Source organism: Saccharomyces cerevisiae, chromosome XII (assembly GCF_000146045.2).
Source record: "Saccharomyces cerevisiae S288C chromosome XII, complete sequence".
NCBI lineage: Eukaryota > Fungi > Ascomycota > Saccharomycetes > Saccharomycetales > Saccharomycetaceae > Saccharomyces > Saccharomyces cerevisiae.
Genome location: NC_001144.5, coordinates 776,352 through 802,487, shown reverse-complemented (window position 1 = coordinate 802,487; position 26,136 = coordinate 776,352). Strand labels below are relative to the sequence as shown.

The window sequence follows — 26,136 nt, the reverse complement described above, 5'->3', positions numbered from 1 at the left end:
AATGCGATGAGCTTACAAGACTACTGAACTTACTTACGAAGCCTCATCTTAACTAAAGATAGCCAGTCCACAGCTGCAGAATATTGAGGCAATGCAAAAAACAGATGGTATTAGAATTCCAGGCGTTATTTTGGACGAGTTGAAGACTCTTGACTACAGTCAAGATGAAAGGTTTTCTATTTCAGAAGGAAAAAAGAGAAGACGAGGAAATGGCAAACATTTAAGCCGTAAAGAAAAGAGAAAGATGGAACGGGCCGACAAGAAACGTAAAATTATATCAACTAGAGAAATCAATTCCAGCCGGCTAAAATCAGCACCAACGTCCGAAAAGAGGAGTGCTAATGCAGGTGTGAAAAACGTAGGCAAGCAGGCTAACGGTAAAAATCCGATTTCTTCAGATGAATCAGAAAGTAATGAAAACTGGGATAGTGACGAAGTGCTTACTGATGAAGTAGCAGAAGAAAGCGGTGAGCAGGCAATGTCTGCGGAAGAAACAATGAAAAAACTAGAATCATTGAAACGGAAAGCAAAGGGTATACAAGGAGCTGAAAACTCGGGAGAAATAAAAGGTAACTCATATGAAAAGAAACATATTCGTAACAGAGATACAAATGAGAATTTTGTGAGTTATCCGCTGGCCCCTTCAGACAGATCAGCGTTTGAAAGGGACGAGATGGACATGCAATATTACGCAAAAAAGTTGGGCTTGAAAGGAGAAAGGAAGGCTATACATGCAAAAGATGAATTTGATGCTATTGGTGGACTTCTTGAAGGTTTGGAATACTTTGAAAATTATGGCAAAAGTGACGAAGAGTATGGAGATTTTGCCACAGAAACTAATTCTATGAGAAAAGATGATGAAGCAAGCGAGAAAGCATTTTCCTCGGATGATGATCTTTCAGCTTCTGATTTTGAAGACTCAGATGGGCTTAGTGAATCTGATAACGACAGCGTTGCGGACTCGGATGATAATTATAGAAGAGAAAAGGAAAATCCCTATGTAGCTCCCACACAATCTGTAGAGAGCTATGTTCCCCCATCACTGAGAAAGAAATTGGATGATAGTGAAAACAATAGTACTTTGTCTGAAATTAGCAAGAAGGTCAACTCCTCTTTGAATAAGCTTTCAGACTCCAATATTACTATTATTATCACTGATTTAAACAGATTGTATGATTCCCTGCCTAGGCAGTACGTTACAGAATCGTTAACGAAAGGGATATTGAATATTATAAGCCAAAATCAGAAGTTGTTGGACGGATTTATAATGAATTATGCTGCTCTTGCGTATACATTATCAAAACTAAGAGGTATTGAGGTGGGTGCTTTTTTCATTCAAAAAACGGTAGAGGCATTTCTGCATCATTACGAAGAGGAAATGGAAAATATATTAAAGGATCAGCAGAGCAAAATTTCCTCTAAAATATGCATCAATATTGCAACCTTACTATCGTATTGTTATAATTTTGGATTTGTTTCGTGTCGCTTAATCTATGACATTATTCGAATATTTGTAGCAGATCCTAATGAATTCACTACTGAGTTACTTTTACGAATTATATCGATTTCAGGACAACTGATCCGGGGTGATGATCCATCCGCCCTGAGAGATATACGATCAGAACTGTTGAAGAACGCCAAGAATTTAAAAGAGCAGAGCCCAAGATTGAGATTTTTAATGGATACCATGTCTGACTTGAAAAACAACAGGTTAAAGCCTTCTATTTTGGCGACTGATCATCATCCATTAAAGAAAAACTTGCAAAGCATTTTGAATTCTTCTTCTTCTTGGGAGCCTTTACAGGTTTCTCTGGAAGACATTAAAAACATTGATTCCAAGGGGAAATGGTGGCTGGTTGGTGCTTCTTGGCGAGGAAACATGGAAAATGCTTTTGAAGTTTCGATCAATAATGAAAATGATGCCAGCAAGTCCAAGAAATCTAAAATTTCAATCGAGGATGATCTTCTTGATGATATTCCAGATTGGAATATTATCGCCAGACAACAGCGTATGAATACTGACATTCGAAGGGCTATATTTATAAGTATTATGTCTGCACAAGATTACCTGGATGCATTTAGTAAACTTGAAAAGTTAAGCTTGAAAAATAAGCAAGTTCTTGAAATTCCAAGAATTGTTTTACATTGTCTTTTGGCTGATAGTGGATCCAATGGTTATAATCATTACTACGCATTGGTCGCGAACAAAATATGTGAAAGGTATAGCCATTTATCGAAGTCGTTTCAATTCCTATTCTGGGATGTGATAAAAAAATTTGAAGACAAAGAATTCGATTCTGAAAGCGATACTGACGAAGAAGATGATTTAGATGATAAAGAAAAACTGCTTCGCATCTCAAATCAGGGGAGATTTTTTGGATCGTTGCTTGCTAATGACATTTTGAAATTAGATGTTTTCAAGCATGTTCCATTTATGGGTGGATTAAACACAGAAGGGATGTTATTTATGGAGATATTGCTATTTCAGTTATTTTTAACTGTAGCTAAAAAAAGTGAGAAGAAACTCAAGATGGATGAAAGTGGAAATAAGCGTATAATCTACTCCGATGATTATTTGCGCGATGTTTTAACGAAGAACGTTAAATCGGAAAATATGCTATTCATTCTCAAAGGTTTGAAGTGGTTTATTAACAAGAAATTTAGATACCATAATTTCCTTGCAGGAAAGAAAGGAGATAAAGCTTTTGATAGGGATGAAAGAAGATTGGCTTGGGCTTCAAAAGCTGCCAAATCTATTATAGACAAAGAACTGGAAAATATAGATTCGTAGTGTTTTTTGGAATAAATTTTGTATTCTTTATTTGCTCAACTATAACCTTGAGCTACAAAATATGAGGGTTCTATTCTATTTAAAATTGTTAACTGTATTTACTCTTATTTCATTTCTTTTTTAGCATCTTCAATAGCTTTCGTAAATGAGCGGCCTTCTTCCTTCTGCTTAAACTTGACGATATAAGTTACAAGTTTCCCATCAGCCGCAACAGTAGGAGCTTTAATGAGATTATCATTTCCGGGAGCTAAAGGCTCATATTTGAAGGAGTCTACAACAGTTGCATTTAGTAATACATTACCCATACCGTCAGACCTACAAAGTAGGCGCACTTTAGAAGGATCGTCCTTTTTCTTCAAAAGCTTCATTTCGCCTACGCCTCTTGAATCGTACGATTTGGTTTCAGCATTGAATGTCATTAATTTTGCTTTTTGCGAAAATAAAGCCACTTCGTCTTCCTCACCGTTTTGCAAGTTTATTGGCTTTGATTCTTCTGGGGTAGCATCTACTTTGGTTGCATCTTGCGACTCATTTCCAGTTGCTTCTGTTGTTGATTCTTCCTTGCTATCATTTGTAGTTGTTTGACTACCTTTTTGTTCAAATGGCAAAGAAAATTTGAACCCCGTCGATGGTATAGAGGGAGCAGGAGATGTTGAAGAATTAGCAGGCAAGTTTGCTGTTGTTTTTCCGAATGAGAAGGATGGAGTATTATTAGGCTGGGAGGTACCGAATGAAAAAGGTTTCTTAACATCCTCTTTATTGTCAGCGAGTGCAGAGGAGCCAAATGTAAAAGTTGGAGCTTTAGTATCCGCGGTTTTAGTAGTATTTGTATTTATTCCAAACGAAAAAGCAGGTTTTGTTGCTTCTTTCTTGTCATTTTCACCATCAACCGCAGAGGGTAAAGAGGGTTTGTCAGAGTCTTTGCTTTCACTTCCGTTTGATATGCCAAATGAAAAAGCTGGCTTTGAGTCCTTTTTACTTTCCTTCTCTTTCTCGGTACCAGCGTTAGATATTAAATTGAAGGCAGGCTTAGAGGAAGGTTTTTCAACGTTGTTGTTGTCATCTTCCTGACTAGCTTCTTTGGCCGATGGTGTTGCTGCACCAAACGAAAATACCGGTTTTGAAGTTTCGTTTTTGGAAGAGTTTGGGACCCCAAAACTAAAAGATGGCTTAGATGCATCAGGTGTATTCTTACTGGGTATGGAAAAGGAAAAAGATGGGTTTGAATCATTGCTATCACTAGACTTTTCAGGTTTTGAGTTAGAGGTTGAGTTTTCGTCATTTTTTTTTTCAATTGTTGTTGAACCAAACGTGAATGAGCTCTTTTCTAGCGATGGTTTTGCAGCTGCTTGACCAAATACAAAAGATGGTTTATTATTTTGAGAATCCGCAGCATGTTTTGTTCCAAAAGTGAAGGAAGCCTCGGCTTTACTGTTGTTGTCCACATTGGTCTTGGTAGCTTCTGTCAATGAAAGGGGATTTTTACTCTTCGTTTGTTCAGTAGTTGAAGTGGCCGAAGAAAATGAAAATGGTTTAGCATTAGTCTCGGTTTTCTTTTCATTTTTATCGGTGCTTGGATTCAGCTTAAATACATCACTTGATACAGTTCCAGAAAATTTAAATTCAGGGCCCTTGATTTCTATATCGTTTTCGCTATCACTTTCATCTTTCTTGCGATTTTCTTTTTTTGGGCCAAATGAGAAAACGGAATCTGAAATAGGCGGTTTAGCATCTATTGTGAACTTGGGTCCCTCCACCTTAACCTCATCTTCAGATGAAGAATCGGAACTTTTTTGGACATCTTCTACTTTGGCAGGTTTAGCATCATTTCCCTTTGTCTGCGTTGGATTCTCGATAGATTTCACGGGAGCTTCTAAGATATTCTTTATGTATAATTCGTACCTGGTGAAAAGGGGCCTCAAGTCCGCTAACGGCTTGCCTAGAACTAAGTCATCAACCTTAGCCTTGAACTGGAGGTTCAATGCTTTTAGTCTGGAATTGCTTTCTGTGGTAGGGCTATTATCAACCTGAGCTTCTCCAGTGCCGTCCGCCCGGTTCAGGAAGCTAAAGGAACTAGCCTGCTTGGTTTCATCCGATTTTGCAGAACCAAAAGGTTTGAACGCCATCCTGCGCTTTGGCATGGCAATTTTTCTTCTATTCATCACAGCAGATGACGCAACCTTAGTGGAGGGAGTCACGTCATCGTCAGACTCGTTAGAATCGTACGTTTCTCTCTGTATTTGCGCATCGGCAACTCTTTTGGCCATCTCGTTAATGATTTTTTTGAGTTACTTAACAAGGACTTGTATGAAAAATGATGTATGCTTTGTCAGGTTGAAAATTGTTTGCGCTTTCTTAAGCTCATTCGGTGGAAGCTTGTTTACCACACGATGCTTTAAAAAAATAGTTCTCATTTGAAGTCAAATCAAAAAAAATATTAAATATATCTCCGATACGGGGAGTCGAACCCCGGTCTCCACGGTGAAAGCGTGATGTGATAGCCGTTACACTATATCGGACGACAACTACGGAGGATATCGCATTTTATTTCATACCTTACCAAATGTTAGCATTATTCTCAAAAACGCTCATCTAGTGAGAATGTCACTGAGAAATGGATGGATAATTTGATAATTGCTGGGATTTTATTGTTGATCAAGGCTATGATATTCTGTATAGTTAATATACTAGAAGTTCTCCTCGAGGATATAGGAATCCTCAAATCCCTATTTTTACATAATGCTATTACGATTATTTCTTCTTCCGTCTTATATTTTTTATTGTCCTATTACATCATCAATCCTCGCATTTCAGCTTCCATTATATTTGATGACTGTTTCTCAATCTTTATGTTATCTTCTTACACCGTATGTGATGATATACTAATAACACGGATACTTAATAAACAGATGATGTTACAGTTTCATCCAATACGAACGATTATCAAATTATTGCAACATTTCCCAGTGAAATCTTCACCAAATGCTCATACAGCGTGACAATAATGAGCATTTTGAATTTTAAGGAAATTAATTTGTCTTCTATCTTTTGCATCCGTGCCTCCTGGATAATAACTTCAATCCTTGCACCACCATTGAACTTGTAACAGAGCTTTTTTTTTAACTTCTTGTCCTGGTACTGCATAATGAATAGCGCCAGAAGTTTCACGGATGTGCTACTGTTGGGAAGAGCCGCGAGTATGGAACTTCCTAAGCATCGCAAGTCAGGGGCCAGATGGGTAACCGGCAAAGACTAATTAGTATTGATGAAGTTACTTACCAATATATGTCATGAGAAGTGGCTTGTAAAATTTATTATTACAGTCACTCAGACAGAGCACTAAACTGAACTAGTTATTAAGGTATGTGCAGTTGATTCACGGGAAGAAGATATTTGAAAGAACCGAACCGATGCCAAAATCAAAGCCAAATCTGGGATTTGCCAAAAAAATTTTAGGATATAGAATAAAGATACGAAATATGAAAGGCGAGGAAAATTAGAATTAGTGGAGCAAATAATGAGCACAGGTCGCTAAGATCATTGTAACTCAGAATGACGTCAATCATAACTGGGTAATGAGATGTGCTATTGTATCTACTAAATCTATTAAACAGATCTTTATCATTCCAAGACCACCATACAGTTTAGTCTGCAGGCCATTTTGCTTTTGCTTTGACTTTTTTTTCTGAAAGATTCATTCATCAAAGGAACTAGAATATCTCTGCGTATTTTGTAATATAATTTTTGACACTAACATCAATTTTCACCCTTTCTTACGTCTCAGAACATAATATAACATGCCTCCAAAGCAACAATTGTCTAAAGCTGCCAAAGCCGCTGCCGCTCTTGCTGGTGGTAAGAAGTCCAAGAAGAAGTGGTCCAAAAAGTCCATGAAGGACAGAGCTCAACACGCTGTTATTTTGGATCAAGAAAAATACGACAGAATCTTGAAGGAGGTTCCAACTTACAGATACGTCTCTGTTTCCGTTTTGGTTGATAGATTAAAGATTGGTGGTTCTCTTGCCAGAATTGCTTTGAGGCACTTGGAAAAGGAAGGTATCATCAAGCCAATCTCGAAGCATTCCAAGCAAGCTATCTATACCAGAGCTGCTGCTTCCGAATAAATATAAAATCAAGAAATAAGGTAATAAGTTGTTTGTCTTCTTCTTTTTTTTGTTTAATCATATAATAATTAAATAGTCATCATTATAAAAGGATAATTCAACCGTATTATATTACATAGATGCACAAAAACTATTCTGACGTGATGCGGTCCTGTCCAATGTACGATTTTGGTCTCAAATTGGGCTTATCATATATGATTGAACCCTAACAAATGCTACAGTGACAATCGTATGTAACGATTATTATCGAACATTCTCTTCCAACATCCGAAGAAAATTTTTCTTCATCATATATAAGGATCTTCTAACTTTCTTAATTGAGTTGGATGAAAAGCTATCCTTTTTTTTGCTAAGAACAATGCCAGCCAAACAAATTTTGAAGTGGCAGAAATAGCTGCTATTTTCAGCCACGCCTAAAAAGTGTTGTGATAATTGTCTTTTGTATGCTAGGAAGCATTGCCAATTATCGTCGATGTTATTTAGGTATTTTTTGATGGTCCTTTACGAGCACCTTTGATACCGATTTTAGTTTGGGAGATATCGAGGTTAAGCGTGATTATAAAAAATGATTTAAATATTTTTCTGAGGAAGTATATGCAGGACATATTGTGAATTAGGAATTCTTCGTTTATGATCTGGCCTCTTTATTTTCCAACTTAGACTACATCAAAAAGTGCTACGAATTTGACACTGATTAAAATATCCGGTTCAATAATTTTCTTCTCATTATTATGAGTTCATAATATAGTATTGATAAATGGTATATGTTTGGAACTTTTTATTTGATGAATAGACACCACAATCGTCTTTTTTTTATCCGGCGATGATTCCTTTGGAATATGTGCCATGGATTACATCATGCATCACCATCTGATTTTAACCCATTATATTACCTGGATTTTCATTATTTCCATTGTTTATCAATATTGAAGAAAATTAGTGATCGGTCAAAGTGATATTATATAAAGTTATACCTAAATCAAGTGTGGAATGTTGTCTACAATGATGATAAAATTTACTATTCAGTTCTGCTTCTGAACCAAAATAATAGGAAGATAACCAATTTTACCAAAGCTCAAATCTGATTTTGTTCAACATTCCTTGTAATTATTAATTTTCTTGCATTCGTACGCTACTCTAATTGCAGTGAAGGATCCTTGTACCACCAGTTTGTTGGACAGTTACATCTTACTAAATGCATGAATTGTATTATTTATTAACATTGTCTTGCTTTCTAGCATCATTAACATGTTTAGCAATTAGAATTCATAGTCTTCATTTGCTGGTTAATAAGCAAAGCATTGCTCAAATTTTAAAGATGCTTTATTGTATCTATCTCCTGAAGTTGTCCATATTTTTTTTTTAAAGTTTAAGTTTAGTTACGGGGTTTAATGTAATGCGAAGGAACCTAAAAGAAAGGCTGAAATAATCAACCAATAAACAAACCATTAAAGAGGTGGAAATAATTATGATCAAAGAAAAGCAACTTGGGTTATATTCCAAATGAAATAACAGGAAAACTTTAATAGAACTCTTCTGTCGAACTATACCTCTTGTGGCTCAAAAAAAAAAAAATGAAAAATCTCCGCGACGGGGAATTGAACCCCGATCTGGCACGCGACAAGCGCCCATTCTGACCATTAAACTATCACGGATTATATTACATTAGCGTTTCCTGTGTCAAAACGCAATTCATAGTAAGGTGGTTTGACAATCCTAATATAAGCAGTCTTGAGGAAGTGACCAGTTGTCAAAATGGATTATCAGCTTGATTTACGAAATGTTACTTATCCTATATACTACATAAATATGATTCATACTAAATGGTGGAAGCGCGGAACCTCGGATCCAAATTAATTGTTCAGGCATTTATATGTTTGGGTGGGTCAGCCAAGGAAGGCGGAGTTTTATCTCATGTTACTCACTCTGTTCGTTTTCTTATAAGGTTGTTTCATGTGTGTTTTATGAACTTTTAGGATGATGTATTGTCATACTGACGTATCTCATTCTGAGATACGACAGCCTTCCACCGAGATGTAACCTAACCAATACAATACAGAAAGGAGATCGAAACTCGAATCTGTTCGTCTGCTTCTACGTACCTGATCTTAAATAGTAGCTTCCTAAAGTATTGACAATTATATATGTTGAGTGTTGCTAGTACTTTGGATTACGTCTCTTTATTTTCTCAGTTATAGTTTACGATCTTTTAAATAATCGCTAGCGATTCGCCTGCAACATAGCCGTTGTCGTTTAACGTATCTTACCTTGTTTCAACCTAGCATAGCAAAAGACACGATATGATCTGTATAAAACGGTAGAATAATACTCTACTAATAATGAGTTGTATAGGTGGATTGAAAGAGGTGGGTTAAAAAGGAAAAAAATGAATTCTTTATTATTTTTTTCCTTAACGTTCCAATAAGCAAACCTATTACGATACGTTTTTTATACTGAACGTCAAATTATCTAATTTTTATACGGAAAAGCTAAAACGTAGAATGCAAACTTTCCAATTTTTTTTAAAGTTAAAATAAGCAGGTTAATATAACTGAGAAATAGGCGAATTTTGAGATAATTTCTGGGTCAATCATCTTCCTATTACATTATCAATCCTTTCATTTCAATACCCATTAAATAAAAATGATTGAGAAGATCGTTGATTCTTATTTCATTAATAACAATGTTTTGGGCGGTGGCGTTTTGGAACCTATACCATAAATTCCCAGTAATTTATCACATACATGCTCTTATTTAAATGTAATACAATTGCAACAACAATATTGTATATTTAACTGATCATAATTGCCATTCCAGTTCATATTGAATTCTATTTTTCGCCGTTCCTCTTAGAGTGATCATTGAAAATCGTATATCGCGTGAATGCTCTTTTTATTTACAAGCTACAAGCTGTGAATTATGTAGTGCCTTGTTCAACCATGTAGCAGTGCATCGCCCTTTCTTTTTATAAACTTTGTGAATTCATCTTCCTGTCACAGTTATTCCCTTTTGCGTCGTCATTAAATCTCGGCTAGCCACCCTTACGCAATTCGTTGCACCTACAACCGTAACGACGGAAAGAAACAATCATATCCCAAAAAGCATTCTTTATCCCCATATGTGAACATCAGGGAATCTAATCTCGATTACTTCCCCTCCCATACTCAAACTTCAGAGTCCAAAAAAGCCAACTCCAATTAAACATACGAGAGAATATCTCCTTATGCTTCTACACATTTTTGAGCAGTAACGTCTTTATAATCGAAAGGTTTACCCCAAGTTTATTTGCCAAAGAGTTCAAAACTCGCCCAGGTATAATTAGTAATTTTTTAGGGAGAAATTCACAGAACTCGGTAAGTTTTCTTTATTGACATTGTCATTTTTGGATTATTAGGATAAAAATAATCAGCGCCCTACAGGGAGATTCAACGGCCACTGCTTCCCTGAAATTCTCCTCCTCAAACCAGACTAACCCCCATATGAACTACATAAAATCAGTGGAACGTTAAAGCACTCGAAACCTTATTCAAATGGCTGTCAGGTCCTACTATCATACTATTACAATTTTTTTTAAAATGTAATTAATGTTAACTTTTTTTAATTAGAGGGTATGTAATGCTAATCCTACATAAGAAGGTGATAATATTTGTAAAAATACTAATGAAGTCCACCTACTCAATATCAGAAATATAATTAAGATGGTCAATTTACAATAATTGAGGAATGAAAAGTAGCCATAAGCACTAAATGATATGAATGGATATGATTAATAATTTCGTGGTGATAATTCGTTACCTTGTTCATCATAGAATTTTTCTTCTATTATGTCATTTGACGCAACGCTACTATTTATAGGCTCTCCACCGCTATTGGTATTATTATGGTCGGCGGTGTTGGCGTTTGGTAATACGCTATCGCTATCTCTTATTCTGACGTCGAAAAGGGAGCTTTGCTCCATCACATCATCTGCTTCATCTAGGTCTAAACCACCTGCGGACGATGCACTACCACCTAATGGTGAATCGGAGTGGTATTCATCACTAACTTTCTTACCCAAAAGCATATACCACCATTTCGTAAATTTGTTAGCTCTATATGCCGTAACGACCTTACCATCTGAGTCAATAAAGTCCGTCCTTGATGATTGGATACAAAACATGTAAATTAAAGCCAGTATCACCAGAATCAGTGGTACACCAATACCAACCACACAACCAATGACGATGTTTCTATTTTTTTTAGAAAGACCCGAACTTTTGGATTTATTGCTTGAATCAGCGGTTGCTGATGGTGTGTACGTAACGGTAGTATAATGATTTGAGAGAATCGTCTTACCGTTAATAATACTGGTGATAGTGCTTCCTTGATTATAGGCAGTAGTGGATGGTGTGGAGGAGGTTGAAGGTGCAGAAGTGATTGTTGATGGGGATGATGAAGAGGACGGCGTTGACGACAGTGAGGATGAAGATGATGTTGACGTTTGCGTAGAAGACGTCGATGATTCAGAAGTTGCGGATGTCGAAGAGATGGAAAAGGATGAGGAGGATGAAGAATCTGAAGAAGCAGAGGAAGAGCTGCTGGTGCTTGAATCTGATGAGAAACTGAATGATGTGAACGATATGGAGGCAATGCTGGTAGACGAACTCGTATGTGACACGAGGGACCTACTTGATGTCGATGAAGTAAGGGAAGATGAGTCAGCACTTGAGGAAGAAACCATACTGGATGACAAAATGGAACTTGAAGAACTAACTCTACTTACGGAAGAACGTGCAGTAGATACTGCTGAAGAATTCGAAGATGATGATTGCACGAAAAATTGTGCGCGTATCGTCGATATGCATGACAGTATTAAAAGTAATAAGCGGAAACTATTCTTGGTTGTGAAAGACAACATACTATGATTTGCGTATTTTATATGTCCAATCTTCAACGAAAGTAGCGAAATAATGGTACTATTTGTTCAACGAGAGTAAAAATATAGTATGTCTTTGAGGCAGAGGCGTCTTCGTGAATCTAGAATGTGTTTAGGGATAGTTGTATTCTTTTCTAGCCTACCTAAAACGCAAAGTCAGCTTTAAATTATTTTTCAAATTCGCAATATAAATGTATACCTTCCTTATAAGACTTATAACGGAAAATATGAAGAATCAGAAAAAAATGGTCCACTGTACTCGTAACTTAATTTGAAAGCCTTGAATGGTGAGTTTGGTAAGTAAATGAAACTAGAAAATAATATGGGGATGATCTGAAACCAACTTGGTTATTGGAAAGTTGTGCTAAACCAAACACAGGAAAAAAGAGTGTAAAAACTGGGGTGATGTCTTTATGTTCTTTATGACTTTGTTAATTTGCAGATTATGAAAGCAAAACGGCAAAAATAACGGGTAAAGATTGATTCAAATCTGAAACAGCAAATTCATTTACCATCCCATCTAACGGTGCTCCTTCTGAATGGCCCAATGCAAACTCCTACAAAAAAATTGCCATTTTTTTGCACAGACCACGCCGCTCAGCCTCGAGAAACATTCCTCGCGGCATTTCCGTGAGATCTCTCAATTAATTTCTTTTTTTAGATTTTTTTCCGTTTTCCGTTTGAATAATTTCGCGTTTTCGTAGAGCGCGACGGCCTATAAATAGACAGATTTTGAATTTCCTTTTCGGGCTTTTAAGATTCACTCCCCAATTTTTAATAACGGACATTTCGTGCTTGGCGGCTACTGAGTACCCCTCTCAAGAAAATGAAGTGATCGCCAAAGCAGTTATCATATTTGTAACTAGTTATACATGCTTACATATACACAGATATATAAAAAATAGATTATATTTGCTGAGGGATTCTCAGTCGAAAAAATAAACGTGCGTCGTGGAACTCATTGAAGGCATCCATTAATCATTTCTTTTTCCCTTTCTTCTTATTCTTCTTATTCTTCTTCTTATTACTGTTGCTGTTGCCAGTATTTTTTTTAGCTTCTTTAGTGGACAAAACGTCATCTGTATTTACTTCGGCTTCCGTTGTCTCTTGTTCTTCCGTGACGGCACTGCTTTCAAGAGAAGCAGAGGCCTCAGTTTTTTGGTGGGTAGTACTCTCACCAGAGGCAGCCTCCTTGGAAACGTTGTTGATATCGTCTTCTGCCTCTGAACCTTTTTCTTCTGGTTTTACATCTTCATTGGATGGCTCGACTGCAACACTTTCGGTAGCATCTTTAGGTTCGGCTTCAAGTTCTATATCTTCTTCTTGATGTCTTGGAGAGGCAATGTCGGTAGTAAACTCGTTGGTTTCTTGTACGGGTTCACCGGCATCCTCCACAGGTTCACTGGTATCTTCCACAGGTTCATTGGCATCCTCCACAGGTTTGTTGGAATCCTCCACAGGTTTGTTGGAATCCTCCACAGGTTTGTTGGAATCCTCCACAGGTTTGTTGGAATCCTTCACAGGTTTGTTGGAATCCTCCACAGGTTCATTGGAATCCTCCGCAGGTTCATTGGCATCTTCTATAGACTCATTTACTTCTGGAGTTTCAATTTCAGCTTCTGGACGTCCAAATTCCATTGCTGCATCATCTGCAGGTTCGTTATTTTCCCCTGCACTTTCTGTGGTTATGTTGTTTTCAGCTACTTCTTCAGTCTGTACAAATCCATTATCAGCTTGTTCGTTAGAATGTGTATCGGTATCCTCACTTTTCTGTCCCGTTGCTTCTTCATTTGGAGAACTTTCAGCCACAGCTTCATTCGGTTCTTCTACCACGGCTTCTGCGGAAGAGTCCGCTTTGTTTTCCTCTATATTGGGAGTACCAACAGGTTCGCTTTTCAAACTTCTTACGGAGGGGTTGACGGTTTCGATGGTGGTTTCATTCTCCAAAGCCGTCGAAGCATGCAATGGATCTTCTACAGGACTTACTGGGGCAGTTTCATGTCCACTCTTTTCTCCTTGTTCCTTAGCTTCTGAAGGATTACTCTCATTGTCATTAGGTGATGCAACCTGTTCGACATCTGTTGTGTCCTCGGGCATCTTATTTTCATCCGCTACTTCGGCTACCGGCTCATTCTCCTTTGAGTACGAAAGTTCTTCCTCATTAACTGGTGGGAATGTGTAGTTTTTCAGTATACTTTGATCTGCATCTAAGTAAAATCCTCTAACACCAACGATTCTTTTCTCAACCTCACAAGCTCTCACCCATTCCGGTCTGACAATTGGTATGTTGTTATGTTTTGCCCTTATAAGCTCTTCATTGCTTTCTTCATTGTCTAGATCGTTACAGACAAAATGCGTAGTATCTATCGCAACATGACGTTGTAAAGGTCTCGCCCCGATGTGAGACAAACATTGGGATATCTGTAAGTCTGAAATTTCTTTCAATGGATCCAATGGACCCAAACATACAGTGATACCAGACATGTCAGTCATCTTATGTGTACGCAATATAACCTTTTCAGACCATAATGTTCCTGACGTGGTTATCAGTTTCAATTGAAATTCGTATGGCGTATCAACGGAAAGACCGGATATTTTCGTGGTAGTCACTTTGAATGGATTTGGAATTACCATTGAACGTATTCCCTTCCTATAAAGGATCAGTGATTTCAATTTTGCTGAGCCAAGTTTCAATGGATCCCATGCTAGAACACAGCTCGTTTGCGTAACGTTAACAATTTTCAAAACTGGGCTCTCCGGTTTATGGGTACCATACTTCTCCAAAATTTTGGCTTGTATACTCTTAAAATGATTCCTTTGTTTTTTTTCCTCCTCTAAATTTTGTGAAACTTGCATTTTTATGATAGATCCAGCTTTAACATTTTCTGGTAATAATACTGTAGGAAACTCAATAACATGATGATCCTGAGTAGTCAGTAACGCCAATGAGGCATCCAACTTACCTACTGTTAACAGTACATCAACTGAAGACATTATTCGCTACTCGACCAGGTTCTAAAACGGAAACGTAACATGCAAGCTAAACCGCGATAACATTTAGCATCTACGCAATAAATAATGAGGCTTTAGAAAGGAGAACTTGAAGGGCCGACCGAACTTGTTAAAAAAGAAGTGCAGCTACATAATTTCCGTCTTAAGTGACATCTTTTTAGTGGTCGACTCGAGGCTACTGGAAGCAATAAGATAAGGATATGGCAATAGCTTATAAACGGTATCATATGAACATAAAGCGCATTGCATAACTATTGTTAACTAAAATTTTAATTGCCCAAAAGTATTTGATTAAATTATATTTTATGCATGCTACTTATTGTACGTTACAGCCGGTAAGGAAAAAATTTGAAAATTCTGAATTGGAGGACCTCTTCTTCGACACAGAATTTGATACGCGGTTGTTGAAGATTTGTCTTGGGCAATCATGTTAAGCATTATTGGAAGAAGTACTGAATTGCTCGTTAGGGCGTAGGATATCGGAGCGAGCGAACTTTGTTGCCACTTCAATCGGAGCCTTGAAATCATGGAGAAGACCATCGGGTATTCAAATTCCAATTGAGACACTATTAAAGAGGAAAAATATTCATTAAAATGAGGAATAACCTGGCTTATTTCGACATAGTTTCCCTCTTTAGAAAAAAAATTGACAGTTGTTGATAACTCGGAAAGGTAATAGATTTCAGGATATCCTTTGGCATGCGTATGAAGCTCTCTGGGTTTGCTTATGAACGTACTTATCTGAGCATCCGTTAAAATTGTACATTTTAAACTGAGAATGACGTGGTTTTCTATGGTGCTTACATCTTGAACTTGATAAAACAGTTGTTCCTCCCAAAAGCGAATACTTGAACCTACAATCTCGCGCAATTTTGTAAACAACTCTTGCTCTTCCGTAACTAATCGATCGTTCATTTTAAAATTCAGTTTAATCTTCACTTTTCCTGGTACGAGTGACAAAGCTACCAGTTATTATAGTTAGTAACGCTTCATTCACGGATGGGTTTTAATTTTGCTAGGAGAAACATACTTTCAACATTCCAGGTGGTAGCAGTGGAATATATAATGAATTAGAGTCGGTTGATTCCGGTCCCTCAATGCGTACGGTTGAAGTCCAAGCAGATAACAATTTTCCTGCCTCATCATTATTTACAGCGCCACAACTTTCTAAAAATACGGTCAAAAATGTGATATCTCTTGCCATTAGATTAAATTTTGAAATGTTGGAATCCAATGGTGAACTAACGTGCTGTTGCGCTTATTTCTTACTGTTTGTTTTCCTTCCATTTTTTATATTTGGTATAACCGCTGAAGGTTATAGAAATTAGCTCTTTAAGAGAAAAAGGCGAAAAAATTAGTGTAAAAGTGAATTATACTACAGAAAAAAAAACTATACTAAAACACAGATAGGTAAGTCATATGTCACATTTCTACTCGCTTGTACCCTCCAATTAATTCCTGTAGGGGAAAATTGGAAATTGTAAAGAGAAAGATGAAAGAAAGAACGAAGCAATTCCGGACGGCAAATCATTCTTTGTTTCCAAGAACTTGCTTAACAGGTTCGGTTTGGTCCACATATAGTCTATGTTCTTGGATATACCTGATGACCGAATTAGGTAACAAATATTGTACAGACATGGCGCGTCTGATAAATAGACGAACTTTCGTGGAAGAAATATCATTATAGATGAGTTGCTTGATGATAAGAATATTCCTTCTATGTTCATACATAATATCATGGGATAACAAAAAAGACCTTACATCAGAACCAGTACGTTCGACAATCAAACAACCGTAATTACCGAGAATGTGATGTAAATCGGCGTCCGCCCAAACGTTTGGTTCACCCATTGACTCTATTAGGTCACCACCAGCCAGCAACATTATTTTCACACCAATTTTTTCTCCAGTAACAGTAGCTACACCACCTCTCTTAATATTGATTTCGTGATTGAAATGATCCAAGACCTTGGCAGTTCTTGTGTATGAAGGTTGCAATGACTCCCATGCATCCACCATCAACCAAGATGAGGTTCTTTCGCAGGCCAATTCACACATACGTACTCTATGGTAGGATGGGGCCAAGCCTTGCTTTTGATAGTTATCACTAACAGGGGAGTAATATCCACCTATGACTTCAAACCTTGTTTGTTCAGAGATTGCATCTAAAGCCATTTCAAACATTCTTAGATGCAAGTAGGTGATTGGTGAAAAAGACCCACATGCTACTATTACTAACGGCAGTTTATTTGGATCCAGTAATTTTTTCGATAATCTGTGTGAGGGGAATTCGTAGTCTTCCAAGGTTCTTGCTTGACGAACGATTCCATGTGGAACTTCTTCTAAATCAGCAATCTGATATTTCTGAACACCTCTAGTTTCTGATTCTGTGGTTGAATCTGAACCGTATCTCTCCTTGGATCTAAAATCCGCGTCATCATCTTCGGAAGACACTTCTGCGGAAAGTGGTTGAAAGTCGTCTTGGTTCAATGGAATATGCTGATGTTTTTTATCATTGCCTTCTTTACGACTGTGATGATGGTGATGATGATGCTTAGGATGCTTTTTCTTCCTCTTAATATTAAAAGGTGCATCTATAGAGGAATTCGCATCGGCTAAGACGTATGGAATAATTGGAATAGATTTGGGAATTTTAGATTCCGGGTCGGGTGGAGGAATCAATTCCTCGTCTGCAGATGGCGGTTTGAAATCCGGAGCTCTTGTGGGATCCATGTTTCCTTTTTTTTTTTCTATCCCTGGTATAAGTAATTGACGCAACAGTTTTTTTTTCCCTTCCAAATTTTTCTAATTTGTTATACCATGCAGATACAATAAATGTTGATGAAATTCTAAATTAGGTGAAGAAATTCCTTTCTGCAAAAAATGAAATGAATTACTGACTCTATTAACTATGAGAAAGCGTACCTACAGAAAAAACAACGGTATCCCATTGTGAAATGGGGGGAAACTAAAAAGATATGGATAGCGAATCTTCGAGCAATAAAGTTCGTAAATCTTTGTAGGTGTTCTATCCTACGTAAGCGGATGCAGCGCAATTCCAGCCGTCTTCATCGTCATTTTTCACCCGGTAGAGGCAAAAACAGCGAGTGCTAAAAAAAAAACCGGATTTTTTTACGCCGAATGCGGGAATTTTTATCCGCTTTTGTCATGGAGTAAAGAAATTAAAAAAAGCGTCACAGACAGGATTCGAACCTGCGCAGGTAAAACCCAATGCCTAATTGCTTTTCTGAGGAAATAGCAGGCATCGCCTTAACCACTCGGCCACTGGGACGGTTGAACAACGATCTAAAAATGAATCGTTATATTGTCCAAATTTTGTGTCACATCAAATGCCCATTTGCGCATTCCTATATCCTCGAGGGAGAACTTCTAGTATATTTTGTACCCCTAATATTAACACCGAATCGACAATGAAATAAACGGAATAGCGCAATTTCTGCAAATTTTTACAGTTCATCAACAAGATACATATCTTTCATGACAGCTCCTAAAACGACTCTCATGAATGGTAGTACACCTCACGAAAAAGCGTACCAAAACCGCACACAATAAACGGACTCGAACTGTTATGATCTCGTATTTTCTTGTGCCCCGGGTCTTACTTCGTCGTGAGGGTGGATGAGCCATCACAATGGGCATTTAGCGTTTTGGTGCAAGAGCGGGAAGAGGGGCGGCAGTTGGTTGCAATACCAAAAGCAAGTGACTCACTACGGTCCGATATTATCTTGCCCTTTCCATTCTCATACGTATGTTTTTTTAGATTATGCACCTTCTTTGCCACAGTAAATGTGGCGGGGAAGATGTTGAGCTAGCGCCGTGCACAGTGGAAGAGACGGAGGCGATTGTGGGGTTTCATCGGATTGTGCGGGAAGAAGGCCTACACCGTGTTGAGCCACCCCCCCCTCAGGAGTAAATTTACACAAACAGTGGTGGTGCCTATGGTGGTATACGAGATAGTGATAGAAGCTGCTGGATTGGGGTAGAAATTTTGTAGGCGTTTATGGATATGGTATGGATATGGTATGGCTTGAGGTAGGTAATCCAGACACCACTGGAAATATATATAAGGAGAGAGTTCTGGCAGGTAGATTTGTACTCCTCTCTACCACTTTCTTCTACTCCTTTTATTATGTAATGTTTATTATAAGCACAGCAAAAACGTTAAATAAATCTAATAAGATTTCATTATAACATAACATTAAAGCACACAAATTTCTAACACAAACACAATTCAAACATGACCAGAACTAGCAAATGGACAGTCCACGAAGCAAAGTCTAACCCAAAGTATTTCACCCATAACGGCAACTTTGGGGAGTCTCCCAACCACGTCAAGAGAGGAGGCTATGGGAAAGGCAATTGGGGCAAGCCTGGCGATGAGATTAATGACTTAATCGATTCTGGCGAAATTAAGACAGTCTTCAACAAGACCAGAAGGGGCTCTAACTCCCAAAACAATGAAAGAAGGCTTTCTGATTTGCAACAATACCACATCTAACCGACCCGACCGGTTTGATTCCGTTAGCATATTTCAAAGAAACGGGCCTTTTAATGATTTAACGACCATATAACTTCAATAACGTGTATGCATATATAAAATGATCATGTCAAACATCCTTTATATTACTTCTTAAATACATGTTTACGATAAAAAATAAAATTTACATTATAAGTTTTTGATTGCCCATATTTGTTGATAAGAATGTAGCCTTACCGTGGCCGGTTTGTTCACCTGTAACCTCTTTGGGGGCGACCGTTAGTACTGCGCGTGTATGCTGGTGCAGGTGGAGCTGTCACAGGCGGTCTGTTATACATTTTACTATTATTTCTGTTTCCATTCACATTTTTGTTGCCACCAACTACTGGAGGTGCAGTATTGGCATTGGAATGTTTCTCATTTTCTTCTTTTTGATGCATGAGCTCCGCTTGCTTTCTTTCCAATGCCCTTTTTCCAACAAAATTGTAAACTATAGCTGCGTTTCTCGTGGAACATGCGTGCAACCATGCAAAAACACTTCCCAGAATAGGAACTAAACTAATAAGTAAATCGATAACGATATTACCATGCATCTTCACCTTGATTTCCGCAGGCAATTTATACCTGTCATCTGCCAATTCAATCAACTTATCATGCACCCAATACATCAATAAGGGTCCTATAACCGGTAGAAGTGCAAGTAATGGTGCCCATCCTATAGTGTTTGTCCAGCAACAGCATCCGCACAGTGATTTGTCATGCAGCCAGGCTTTGTTTTGGACCTTTTTCCACGCTTTACTTTCATCCTTAGTGCAATAATATGGCAGTCTGCGGCGGTGCTTTTTACCATCTTTATTCGTTTCATAAAACGGATCCCTGGTTGGCTGGAAATGCTGTTCTGCGAACTCTTGATATTGATCTTCTAAGTAATCTTGGCCTAGACCAAGCAACGTGCTCTTAATGAACCCTGACATTTGATATGGTTTCCCCCTTATTTTACTTGATGATATTGCTCCCAGCAGATCCAAGATTTATTTTCAAGTGCTCTTGTCTCACGTATACTACGACTTCTATGAAACAAATATATGAGTAGGGAACTGAACAAAAAAGCAAATTCTTCCAATGCTCTCTAGCTCGCAGTCATGTTATGATCTCATAATCACGTCCCATTCCCGGCTTCTACGCATTTTTCCACGTATTAGCGCGATTTAAAAAAAGAAAATAGAAACAAATAGCAATAAACAAAAAGAAAAGTAACGCTATTACATCCACATGTCACAACTACTTTGTGAAGTTGCAATGCGTGATTAGTATTATAAAACATCATAGCCTTGCCAAATAAACTCGCTTCCCAGAAAAGACGCCAAATTAACTGCCGCTGTTATGTGACAAAACAGGGCATCTCACATATTCGCGTACTGGTGTTCTTTTAGCTCATTCCGATATTATTCCAAGACGGAATTTTCATCTAGAGAAAATGCATCCGTGCATTTTCATAAACCCACACAATTAAAATGCCTTGCGAAAAGGAGGACTCGTCCGTGCAACTGTTGAAAAAAATAGACGGAGCATCATACGTTCGAGTGGAAAATTATGGAGAGTTTTCCAAGCTCTATGGCATGTAGAGTCGTGATTGCTGCTGTACGCTTTTGCACAATATTGAATCTTCAATCTAAAGAATTAAATTTTCTAATTTCAATGTAGAAATATTTCAACTGTTAGTTTTTTATTTCAGGTTGAATATAGTACGACAAAATATCAAGGAAAAATGGCTAGAGAAATCACCGACATCAAACAATTTTTGGAATTGACCAGAAGAGCTGACGTTAAGACCGCCACTGTTAAGATTAACAAAAAATTGAACAAGGCCGGTAAGCCATTCAGACAAACCAAGTTCAAGGTTAGAGGCTCTTCTTCTTTGTACACTTTGGTTATCAACGATGCTGGTAAGGCTAAGAAATTGATCCAATCTTTGCCACCAACTTTGAAGGTTAACAGATTATAAGAAAAATAAGGAATGATCGGAGTGTTATCATAACGAGACTGGAACAAAAAAAACTAAGAATACTTTCCCATCCGCATAAAGAATAATATCCATTTGTGTTCGTTATACAGGAAGTAGAAATAGGCTTTATAACTTTTTTTGTTTTTGTTTCCTTTTGTTTTTCTTACTACTCATAAACATATTTTTTAATTTTTAAAGTCATAACGTTGTATAGTTAATAAAAAAAATTGGATTACTATTCATTGAAGAAGAGAGTTCTATACGTTCTTTTTTAAGTTTATTTAAAGGGAGTTACCATTTGTGTAATAAAGTAAATTAGAGATTATATTATGTAAAGGTAAAAACGGGAGCGAGCATCATACGGCCTTCTTGCTATCGCGACCAATGGTTGGATTTGATTGCTCTTTCTCTTCAGTATCATCTAATACTTTTGCCAGTCGATCTCTTGCCCTAGATTTTAAAACTTCTTCATCGGTCGAGGAAATTCTTTCAAACTCGCCTTCGTTGATGTTTGATGCTTCGGCAAATTCTTTTGTCTCTTCTGTTGTAGGCTCTCCTACTTTTTTCGCATTATCTTTCTCTTGCTTGTTGCTCCCAAGCTCTTGCTCAGCGGTTAAACCATTCGTGCTGTTTTCTTCAACCTTTTGTTCAATGGCAGAATTTCTATTCGAATTTATCACGCTTTCATCAAAGTCAGAAGTTTTGACCAATTCTGCGGTTCTTACCCATCTTCTTCTTCTTGTATATTTAGAAAAGGAATCTTCTTTACTTGGTTTTTTCCAGGTATTGTCGTAATATATAAATCCCTCGTCAGGGGAGGGATCTGCGGAAGTTCTTGCCTTTGAATTGGGCACTTGAATGGCACCGTCATTAGTCATGTCTAGCCTCCATGTCTTGTCGACCCATCTCCAAACCATAGTGTTAGTCTCTTCAGGTAGATGGAAGTTTTCAGGAGAGGGAGCCTCATTCAAAAATTCATCGGTCCATGGAGTCCTCTCATAACTCAACATACTAGGCTTCCATCCAATACCTAACCAACGACGCTGGTTCTCGTACAAAACATAAGTAAAACGGATAGGCTTGGAATCGGATAATACGCCATTACTGTTTTCTGTTGATGCCAACTTTTTCACTTGCTTCTGCACTGTAGCAAAAATACCCTGGTCCTTATTTATTCCACCAAGGTCTAAACCCGTGACGTAGAAAACAAGCAGCCTGACAATCTTAAACTTCCATAAAAGCCTTCTTGCTACTTTAGACCATGGTGAGTGATACGTTAAAAGGAACATGCCCACCATCAGCATCAAGCTTCTCGGTGGTAAAAGTAGCCAGGTTATCATCACGTATATTGGAGATAATATGACCGTAGTATATAGAAGCCGTTGAATATCTTGCGTTCCAAGGTTAACCATGGGGGAGAGCAAAATATCTGACTTCAAGGATACTCTGTTCATTAAGAGAGCAATATCTTCTAATGTTGGTGAGGAGCTCAACGTACCCTCAATATAATTGTCCAATAGGGAATAACCCCACAAAATAGCAATGATGGCAAGATGTCCAAAGTACTTCACCAGCGTTTCAAAATACTCAACGGTAGTAATAAAGAGACACAGCATCAAAACACTGCTCCAAATATTCTTTCCTGTCCATGTAACAACGTTTAGGAATTCGTCAATGAGAATTAAATAAGGGTACAATTTCACCAACGCCTTTGAGATTGTGGGCGGTGTTGATGTCAAAAGCGGCGAAGTAGCTACGTTAACTTTCTCCAATGACCCGTTATCATTATCCTCAGACACCCCGCTTTCAGCTTCGTTCTTTTCCAAAGCAGCTCGTATCACTTTTGTAGTATTGCCACCAATCCTCGGTTGCAGCGTCTCTGCAAACTTGGCTCTAGTCTCATGCACGTTAGTTGTGTTACCACTCATTGAAAATCAGTTTTTACACTCCGGAGGATCAACTAGACAGCTCGAATCCTAAATTGCAACCTTGCATGCCCACTTTACCTCAGTAGCGAACGTATCCAAGTATATATTTTGTGAAGCTGATCCAAAAACCCTTTAGTCCTCTTCCCGCTTCTTTCCGTGCAACCGGAGAATAATAAGAAAAAGCCATGCGCATCTCTATCTGAAGTGGACTCAAGCTAAAGCCATCGAAAGCTCCATCACTTAATCAAAGCTCCAGGTATTCATGTTCAGAAAGAGATTAGTGAACAAAAGCTCTTCTGATGAAAAGAACCAGAAAAAGAGGCAGAAAATTAATTTTAGCGAAGAGAAACTAGTGGCCAGCGATGAAGAAAAGGGTTCCAGTGACCTCATGAGCTTAGCCAAGAGTGGAAATAGCAGGACACTTCAACTTTCACATGAGAATGAAGGTAAACTACAGAAAAAGGGTGAGGATTTAGATAAATACACTTTAACGGTCAACGACGACAGCACTAAAGAAGATCTTCTAAACTTTGAGAGAAAAGAGCTGGCTGAGAAGGCAAAGAAGAGGCGACCTAGTGATGACAATGAGCTGGTACTGAACATGAGCGGTAAAAATAAACGCCTCACTAAACAGATTAACCAACCAACGAATATCCGGACCACGGTGCTGATGGATTTTCAGCCCGACGTTTGCAAAGATTACAAACAGACGGGATACTGTGGTTACGGAGATAGCTGCAAGTTCTTACACTCGAGGGATGATTTCAAGACTGGCTGGAAGCTGAACCAAGAATGGAATGCGGATAAAGAGGACTCCAAAGCGGTTACTCTAGACTTGGAAAAGATACCGTTCAAGTGCACTCTTTGTAAGGAAGATTACAAGTCTCCAGTGGTCACAAACTGTGGCCATTATTTTTGTGGATCGTGTTTTGCCAAAGATATGAAAAAGGGCACCAAATGCTTTATATGCCACAAGGAGACCCACGGCAGTGCAAAAGTAGCATCTGACTTACAGAAGATGCTAAATAAAAGGAAAAGTTGATGGAGAATGCCATATCACCCCAAAAATTACACGCACCCGATGCTAATGTACAGGAATTATAGAGCACATGACCCATAGATTTATCGAGCATTGTTGCAATTTCGAAAGACTCTTTCACATAATAAAGTATGTAAACTATATAGATAGAAGATGTCCCGTGTCTTTTTGTCTACTAAATGATGATCTGCTCATTTAAAGTCGCCGCGACTACTTTGACAAAAAAAAAAAACTTAGAAAATACGACAAATAGAGATTATTGAATGAAGTACATTGAAAAAAGAAAGAAGAAAGGCACATAGCAGCACACAATGTCGCACCAAAACCAGCTTATTCCACAAGCTTATATTTCTAACTTTCATAACAGATTGACAAACGAAGATGATGGTATCCCCATCTTTACAATGGCTCAACAAACAAGGCAGCATAAAAGGGCTAAAGTGGTCAACTATGCGGAATATGACAACGATCTCTTTGATGAATTCAATATGAACGGTTCTAATTTCAACAATGCTGATACACACTATAAAGATAATGCAGTGTCTCATGAAAATACTCCGGCACTTACAAATGGTGTTACCATGGACGGTTCCGAATACAATGTCCTAGAGAACATGAATGGAGCTGATAGTATTATCTCTAACAACAAATACGATGCGGGTTCAAACATGGTTGTGGAATCTTTATCCGGTTTGAATAGCAATAACAACGCCAGCAATGGTCCGAGCAACAAAGCGCAGGCACAGGATATTGGAAACGCCGTTCTACCGGATCTGCAAGACCAACACCACAACCCCTTCAACATATTGAGATACCCTAAAATAAGAGATACTTTCATTAACGGAAAAGTGGTGTCTCCATATAGACTCAACACTGATCAAGAAACGAAGGCAAACGCCAATTCTGGAGAGGCAATCATGATACCAATTACTTTGGATATAGAACATATGGGTCATACCATAAAAGACCAGTTTCTCTGGAACTACAATGACGACTCCATATCTCCGGAGGAATTTGCCTCTATATACTGTAAAGATCTTGATATGACTTCCGCTACCTTACAAACTCAAATTGCGAATATAATAAAAGAGCAGTTGAAAGACCTCGAAAATATTGCAGCCACTGAGATAATGTCTGACCTCCACGTGATAATCAACCTAACCTGCAACTTACAAGACAGATTTTTTGAAGATAACTTCCAGTGGAACTTGAACGACAAATCACTTACTCCAGAAAGATTTGCTACATCCATTGTACAGGACCTTGGCTTAACAAGAGAGTTCATCCCCTTAATATCTCAATCGCTTCATGAAACTATCTTGAAGATAAAGAAGGACTGGGTAGATGGCCACTTGATTCAGGACCATGTCCCAAACGATGCCGCATTTGGGTACTTATCTGGTATAAGGCTGGATATTGATGAACTGGGCTCCAATTGGTGCCCAAGGGTGGAAATATTAACAAAAGAAGAAATACAAAAGAGAGAAATTGAAAAAGAAAGAAACTTAAGAAGATTGAAAAGAGAAACTGATAGATTATCTAGAAGGGGCAGGAGAAGATTAGATGACTTAGAAACCACAATGAGAATGTAGTAACTTTGCTTTTCTTGTTACAGAATTGTATTATTATAAGTATTATTAATCAAACGGGAAGGACAAAAAATTTAACAAACGCAGAAGCAACTAAATCAAGACTAAAGAGAACGTAAAAAAAGTCATGCACTTCTTTGAGATACACGTTACCAAAAGAATACAAAATGTTTATCACCAACACTGATAGATCTTGTTTCTATTTGGACTAATTCGCAATTTGACATATATGACA

General features: G+C 37.9%; 14 protein-coding genes and 6 non-coding genes across 20 annotated transcripts, besides 3 other annotated features; 10 read left to right on the top strand and 10 right to left on the bottom strand.

The window, feature by feature from the left end:
• Positions 1-91: 91 nt before the first annotated feature.
• SGD1 (Sgd1p) lies at positions 92-2,791 on the top strand (the record flags this gene model as incomplete). The annotated part of the gene is made up of 1 exon (NM_001182225.1): positions 92-2,791. One exon carries the CDS (start codon positions 92-94, stop codon positions 2,789-2,791), a length of 2,700 nt encoding a protein of 899 aa, NP_013440.1.
• A 104-nt stretch (positions 2,792-2,895) lies between these two features.
• NUP2 (nucleoporin NUP2) lies at positions 2,896-5,058 on the bottom strand (the record flags this gene model as incomplete). The annotated part of the gene is made up of 1 exon (NM_001182224.1): positions 2,896-5,058. One exon carries the CDS (start codon positions 5,056-5,058, stop codon positions 2,896-2,898), a length of 2,163 nt encoding a protein of 720 aa, NP_013439.1.
• A 180-nt stretch (positions 5,059-5,238) lies between these two features.
• On the bottom strand, positions 5,239-5,310 carry YNCL0044W. The gene has a single exon. It is a non-coding gene; the product is annotated as a tRNA-Glu (tRNA).
• Positions 5,311-5,399: 89 nt separating this feature from the next.
• Positions 5,400-5,589: a long terminal repeat (Ty1 LTR).
• Positions 5,590-6,588: 999 nt separating this feature from the next.
• RPS25B (40S ribosomal protein eS25 RPS25B) lies at positions 6,589-6,915 on the top strand (the record flags this gene model as incomplete). The annotated part of the gene is made up of 1 exon (NM_001182222.1): positions 6,589-6,915. The coding sequence occupies one exon, from the start codon at positions 6,589-6,591 to the stop codon at positions 6,913-6,915; it is 327 nt and encodes a 108-aa protein (NP_013437.1).
• A 548-nt stretch (positions 6,916-7,463) lies between these two features.
• On the top strand, positions 7,464-7,551 carry SNR57. Its single transcript, NR_132231.1, has one exon. It is a non-coding gene; the product is annotated as an SNR57 (small nucleolar RNA).
• A 142-nt stretch (positions 7,552-7,693) lies between these two features.
• Positions 7,694-7,791, top strand: SNR55. The gene has a single exon (NR_132230.1). It is a non-coding gene; the product is annotated as an SNR55 (small nucleolar RNA).
• A 121-nt stretch (positions 7,792-7,912) lies between these two features.
• On the top strand, positions 7,913-8,002 carry SNR61. The gene has a single exon (NR_132229.1). It is a non-coding gene; the product is annotated as an SNR61 (small nucleolar RNA).
• A 254-nt stretch (positions 8,003-8,256) lies between these two features.
• Positions 8,257-8,388: an origin of replication (ARS1226; Autonomously Replicating Sequence).
• Positions 8,389-8,498: 110 nt separating this feature from the next.
• Positions 8,499-8,570, bottom strand: YNCL0040W. Its single transcript has one exon. It is a non-coding gene; the product is annotated as a tRNA-Asp (tRNA).
• Positions 8,571-8,617: 47 nt separating this feature from the next.
• Positions 8,618-8,936: a long terminal repeat (Ty3 LTR).
• Positions 8,937-10,681: 1,745 nt separating this feature from the next.
• On the bottom strand, positions 10,682-11,812 carry MID2 (Mid2p; the record flags this gene model as incomplete). The annotated part of the gene is made up of 1 exon (NM_001182221.1): positions 10,682-11,812. One exon carries the CDS (start codon positions 11,810-11,812, stop codon positions 10,682-10,684), a length of 1,131 nt encoding a protein of 376 aa, NP_013436.1.
• Positions 11,442-11,819, top strand: JIP3 (Jip3p; the record flags this gene model as incomplete). The annotated part of the gene is made up of 1 exon (NM_001348861.1): positions 11,442-11,819. The coding sequence occupies one exon, from the start codon at positions 11,442-11,444 to the stop codon at positions 11,817-11,819; it is 378 nt and encodes a 125-aa protein (NP_001335801.1).
• A 989-nt stretch (positions 11,820-12,808) lies between these two features.
• Positions 12,809-14,824, bottom strand: CHS5 (Chs5p; the record flags this gene model as incomplete). Its single annotated transcript, NM_001182219.1, has 1 exon — positions 12,809-14,824. The coding sequence occupies one exon, from the start codon at positions 14,822-14,824 to the stop codon at positions 12,809-12,811; it is 2,016 nt and encodes a 671-aa protein (NP_013434.1).
• Positions 14,825-15,154: 330 nt separating this feature from the next.
• REC102 (Rec102p) lies at positions 15,155-16,046 on the bottom strand (the record flags this gene model as incomplete). Its single annotated transcript, NM_001182218.1, has 2 exons — positions 15,155-15,775; positions 15,873-16,046. The coding sequence occupies 2 exons, from the start codon at positions 16,044-16,046 to the stop codon at positions 15,155-15,157; spliced, it is 795 nt and encodes a 264-aa protein (NP_013433.2).
• Positions 16,047-16,369: 323 nt separating this feature from the next.
• NMA1 (nicotinamide-nucleotide adenylyltransferase NMA1) lies at positions 16,370-17,575 on the bottom strand (the record flags this gene model as incomplete). The annotated part of the gene is made up of 1 exon (NM_001182217.1): positions 16,370-17,575. One exon carries the CDS (start codon positions 17,573-17,575, stop codon positions 16,370-16,372), a length of 1,206 nt encoding a protein of 401 aa, NP_013432.1.
• A 459-nt stretch (positions 17,576-18,034) lies between these two features.
• YNCL0039W lies at positions 18,035-18,134 on the bottom strand. Its single transcript has 2 exons — positions 18,099-18,134; positions 18,035-18,078 (listed from the first exon to the last, which is right to left on the bottom strand). It is a non-coding gene; the product is annotated as a tRNA-Ser (tRNA).
• Positions 18,135-19,100: 966 nt separating this feature from the next.
• On the top strand, positions 19,101-19,361 carry TMA10 (Tma10p; the record flags this gene model as incomplete). The annotated part of the gene is made up of 1 exon (NM_001182216.1): positions 19,101-19,361. One exon carries the CDS (start codon positions 19,101-19,103, stop codon positions 19,359-19,361), a length of 261 nt encoding a protein of 86 aa, NP_013431.1.
• Positions 19,362-19,591: 230 nt separating this feature from the next.
• Positions 19,592-20,314, bottom strand: YLR326W (uncharacterized protein; the record flags this gene model as incomplete). The annotated part of the gene is made up of 1 exon (NM_001182215.1): positions 19,592-20,314. One exon carries the CDS (start codon positions 20,312-20,314, stop codon positions 19,592-19,594), a length of 723 nt encoding a protein of 240 aa, NP_013430.1.
• A 794-nt stretch (positions 20,315-21,108) lies between these two features.
• Positions 21,109-21,345, top strand: RPL38 (60S ribosomal protein eL38 RPL38; the record flags this gene model as incomplete). The annotated part of the gene is made up of 1 exon (NM_001182214.1): positions 21,109-21,345. The coding sequence occupies one exon, from the start codon at positions 21,109-21,111 to the stop codon at positions 21,343-21,345; it is 237 nt and encodes a 78-aa protein (NP_013429.1).
• Positions 21,346-21,701: 356 nt separating this feature from the next.
• PEX30 (peroxisome biogenesis protein) lies at positions 21,702-23,273 on the bottom strand (the record flags this gene model as incomplete). The annotated part of the gene is made up of 1 exon (NM_001182213.1): positions 21,702-23,273. The coding sequence occupies one exon, from the start codon at positions 23,271-23,273 to the stop codon at positions 21,702-21,704; it is 1,572 nt and encodes a 523-aa protein (NP_013428.1).
• A 262-nt stretch (positions 23,274-23,535) lies between these two features.
• On the top strand, positions 23,536-24,315 carry CWC24 (U2-type spliceosomal complex subunit CWC24; the record flags this gene model as incomplete). Its single annotated transcript, NM_001182212.1, has 1 exon — positions 23,536-24,315. One exon carries the CDS (start codon positions 23,536-23,538, stop codon positions 24,313-24,315), a length of 780 nt encoding a protein of 259 aa, NP_013427.1.
• Positions 24,316-24,623: 308 nt separating this feature from the next.
• On the top strand, positions 24,624-25,904 carry SFH1 (Sfh1p; the record flags this gene model as incomplete). Its single annotated transcript, NM_001182210.1, has 1 exon — positions 24,624-25,904. One exon carries the CDS (start codon positions 24,624-24,626, stop codon positions 25,902-25,904), a length of 1,281 nt encoding a protein of 426 aa, NP_013425.1.
• Between the last annotated feature and the right edge of the window lie 232 nt (positions 25,905-26,136).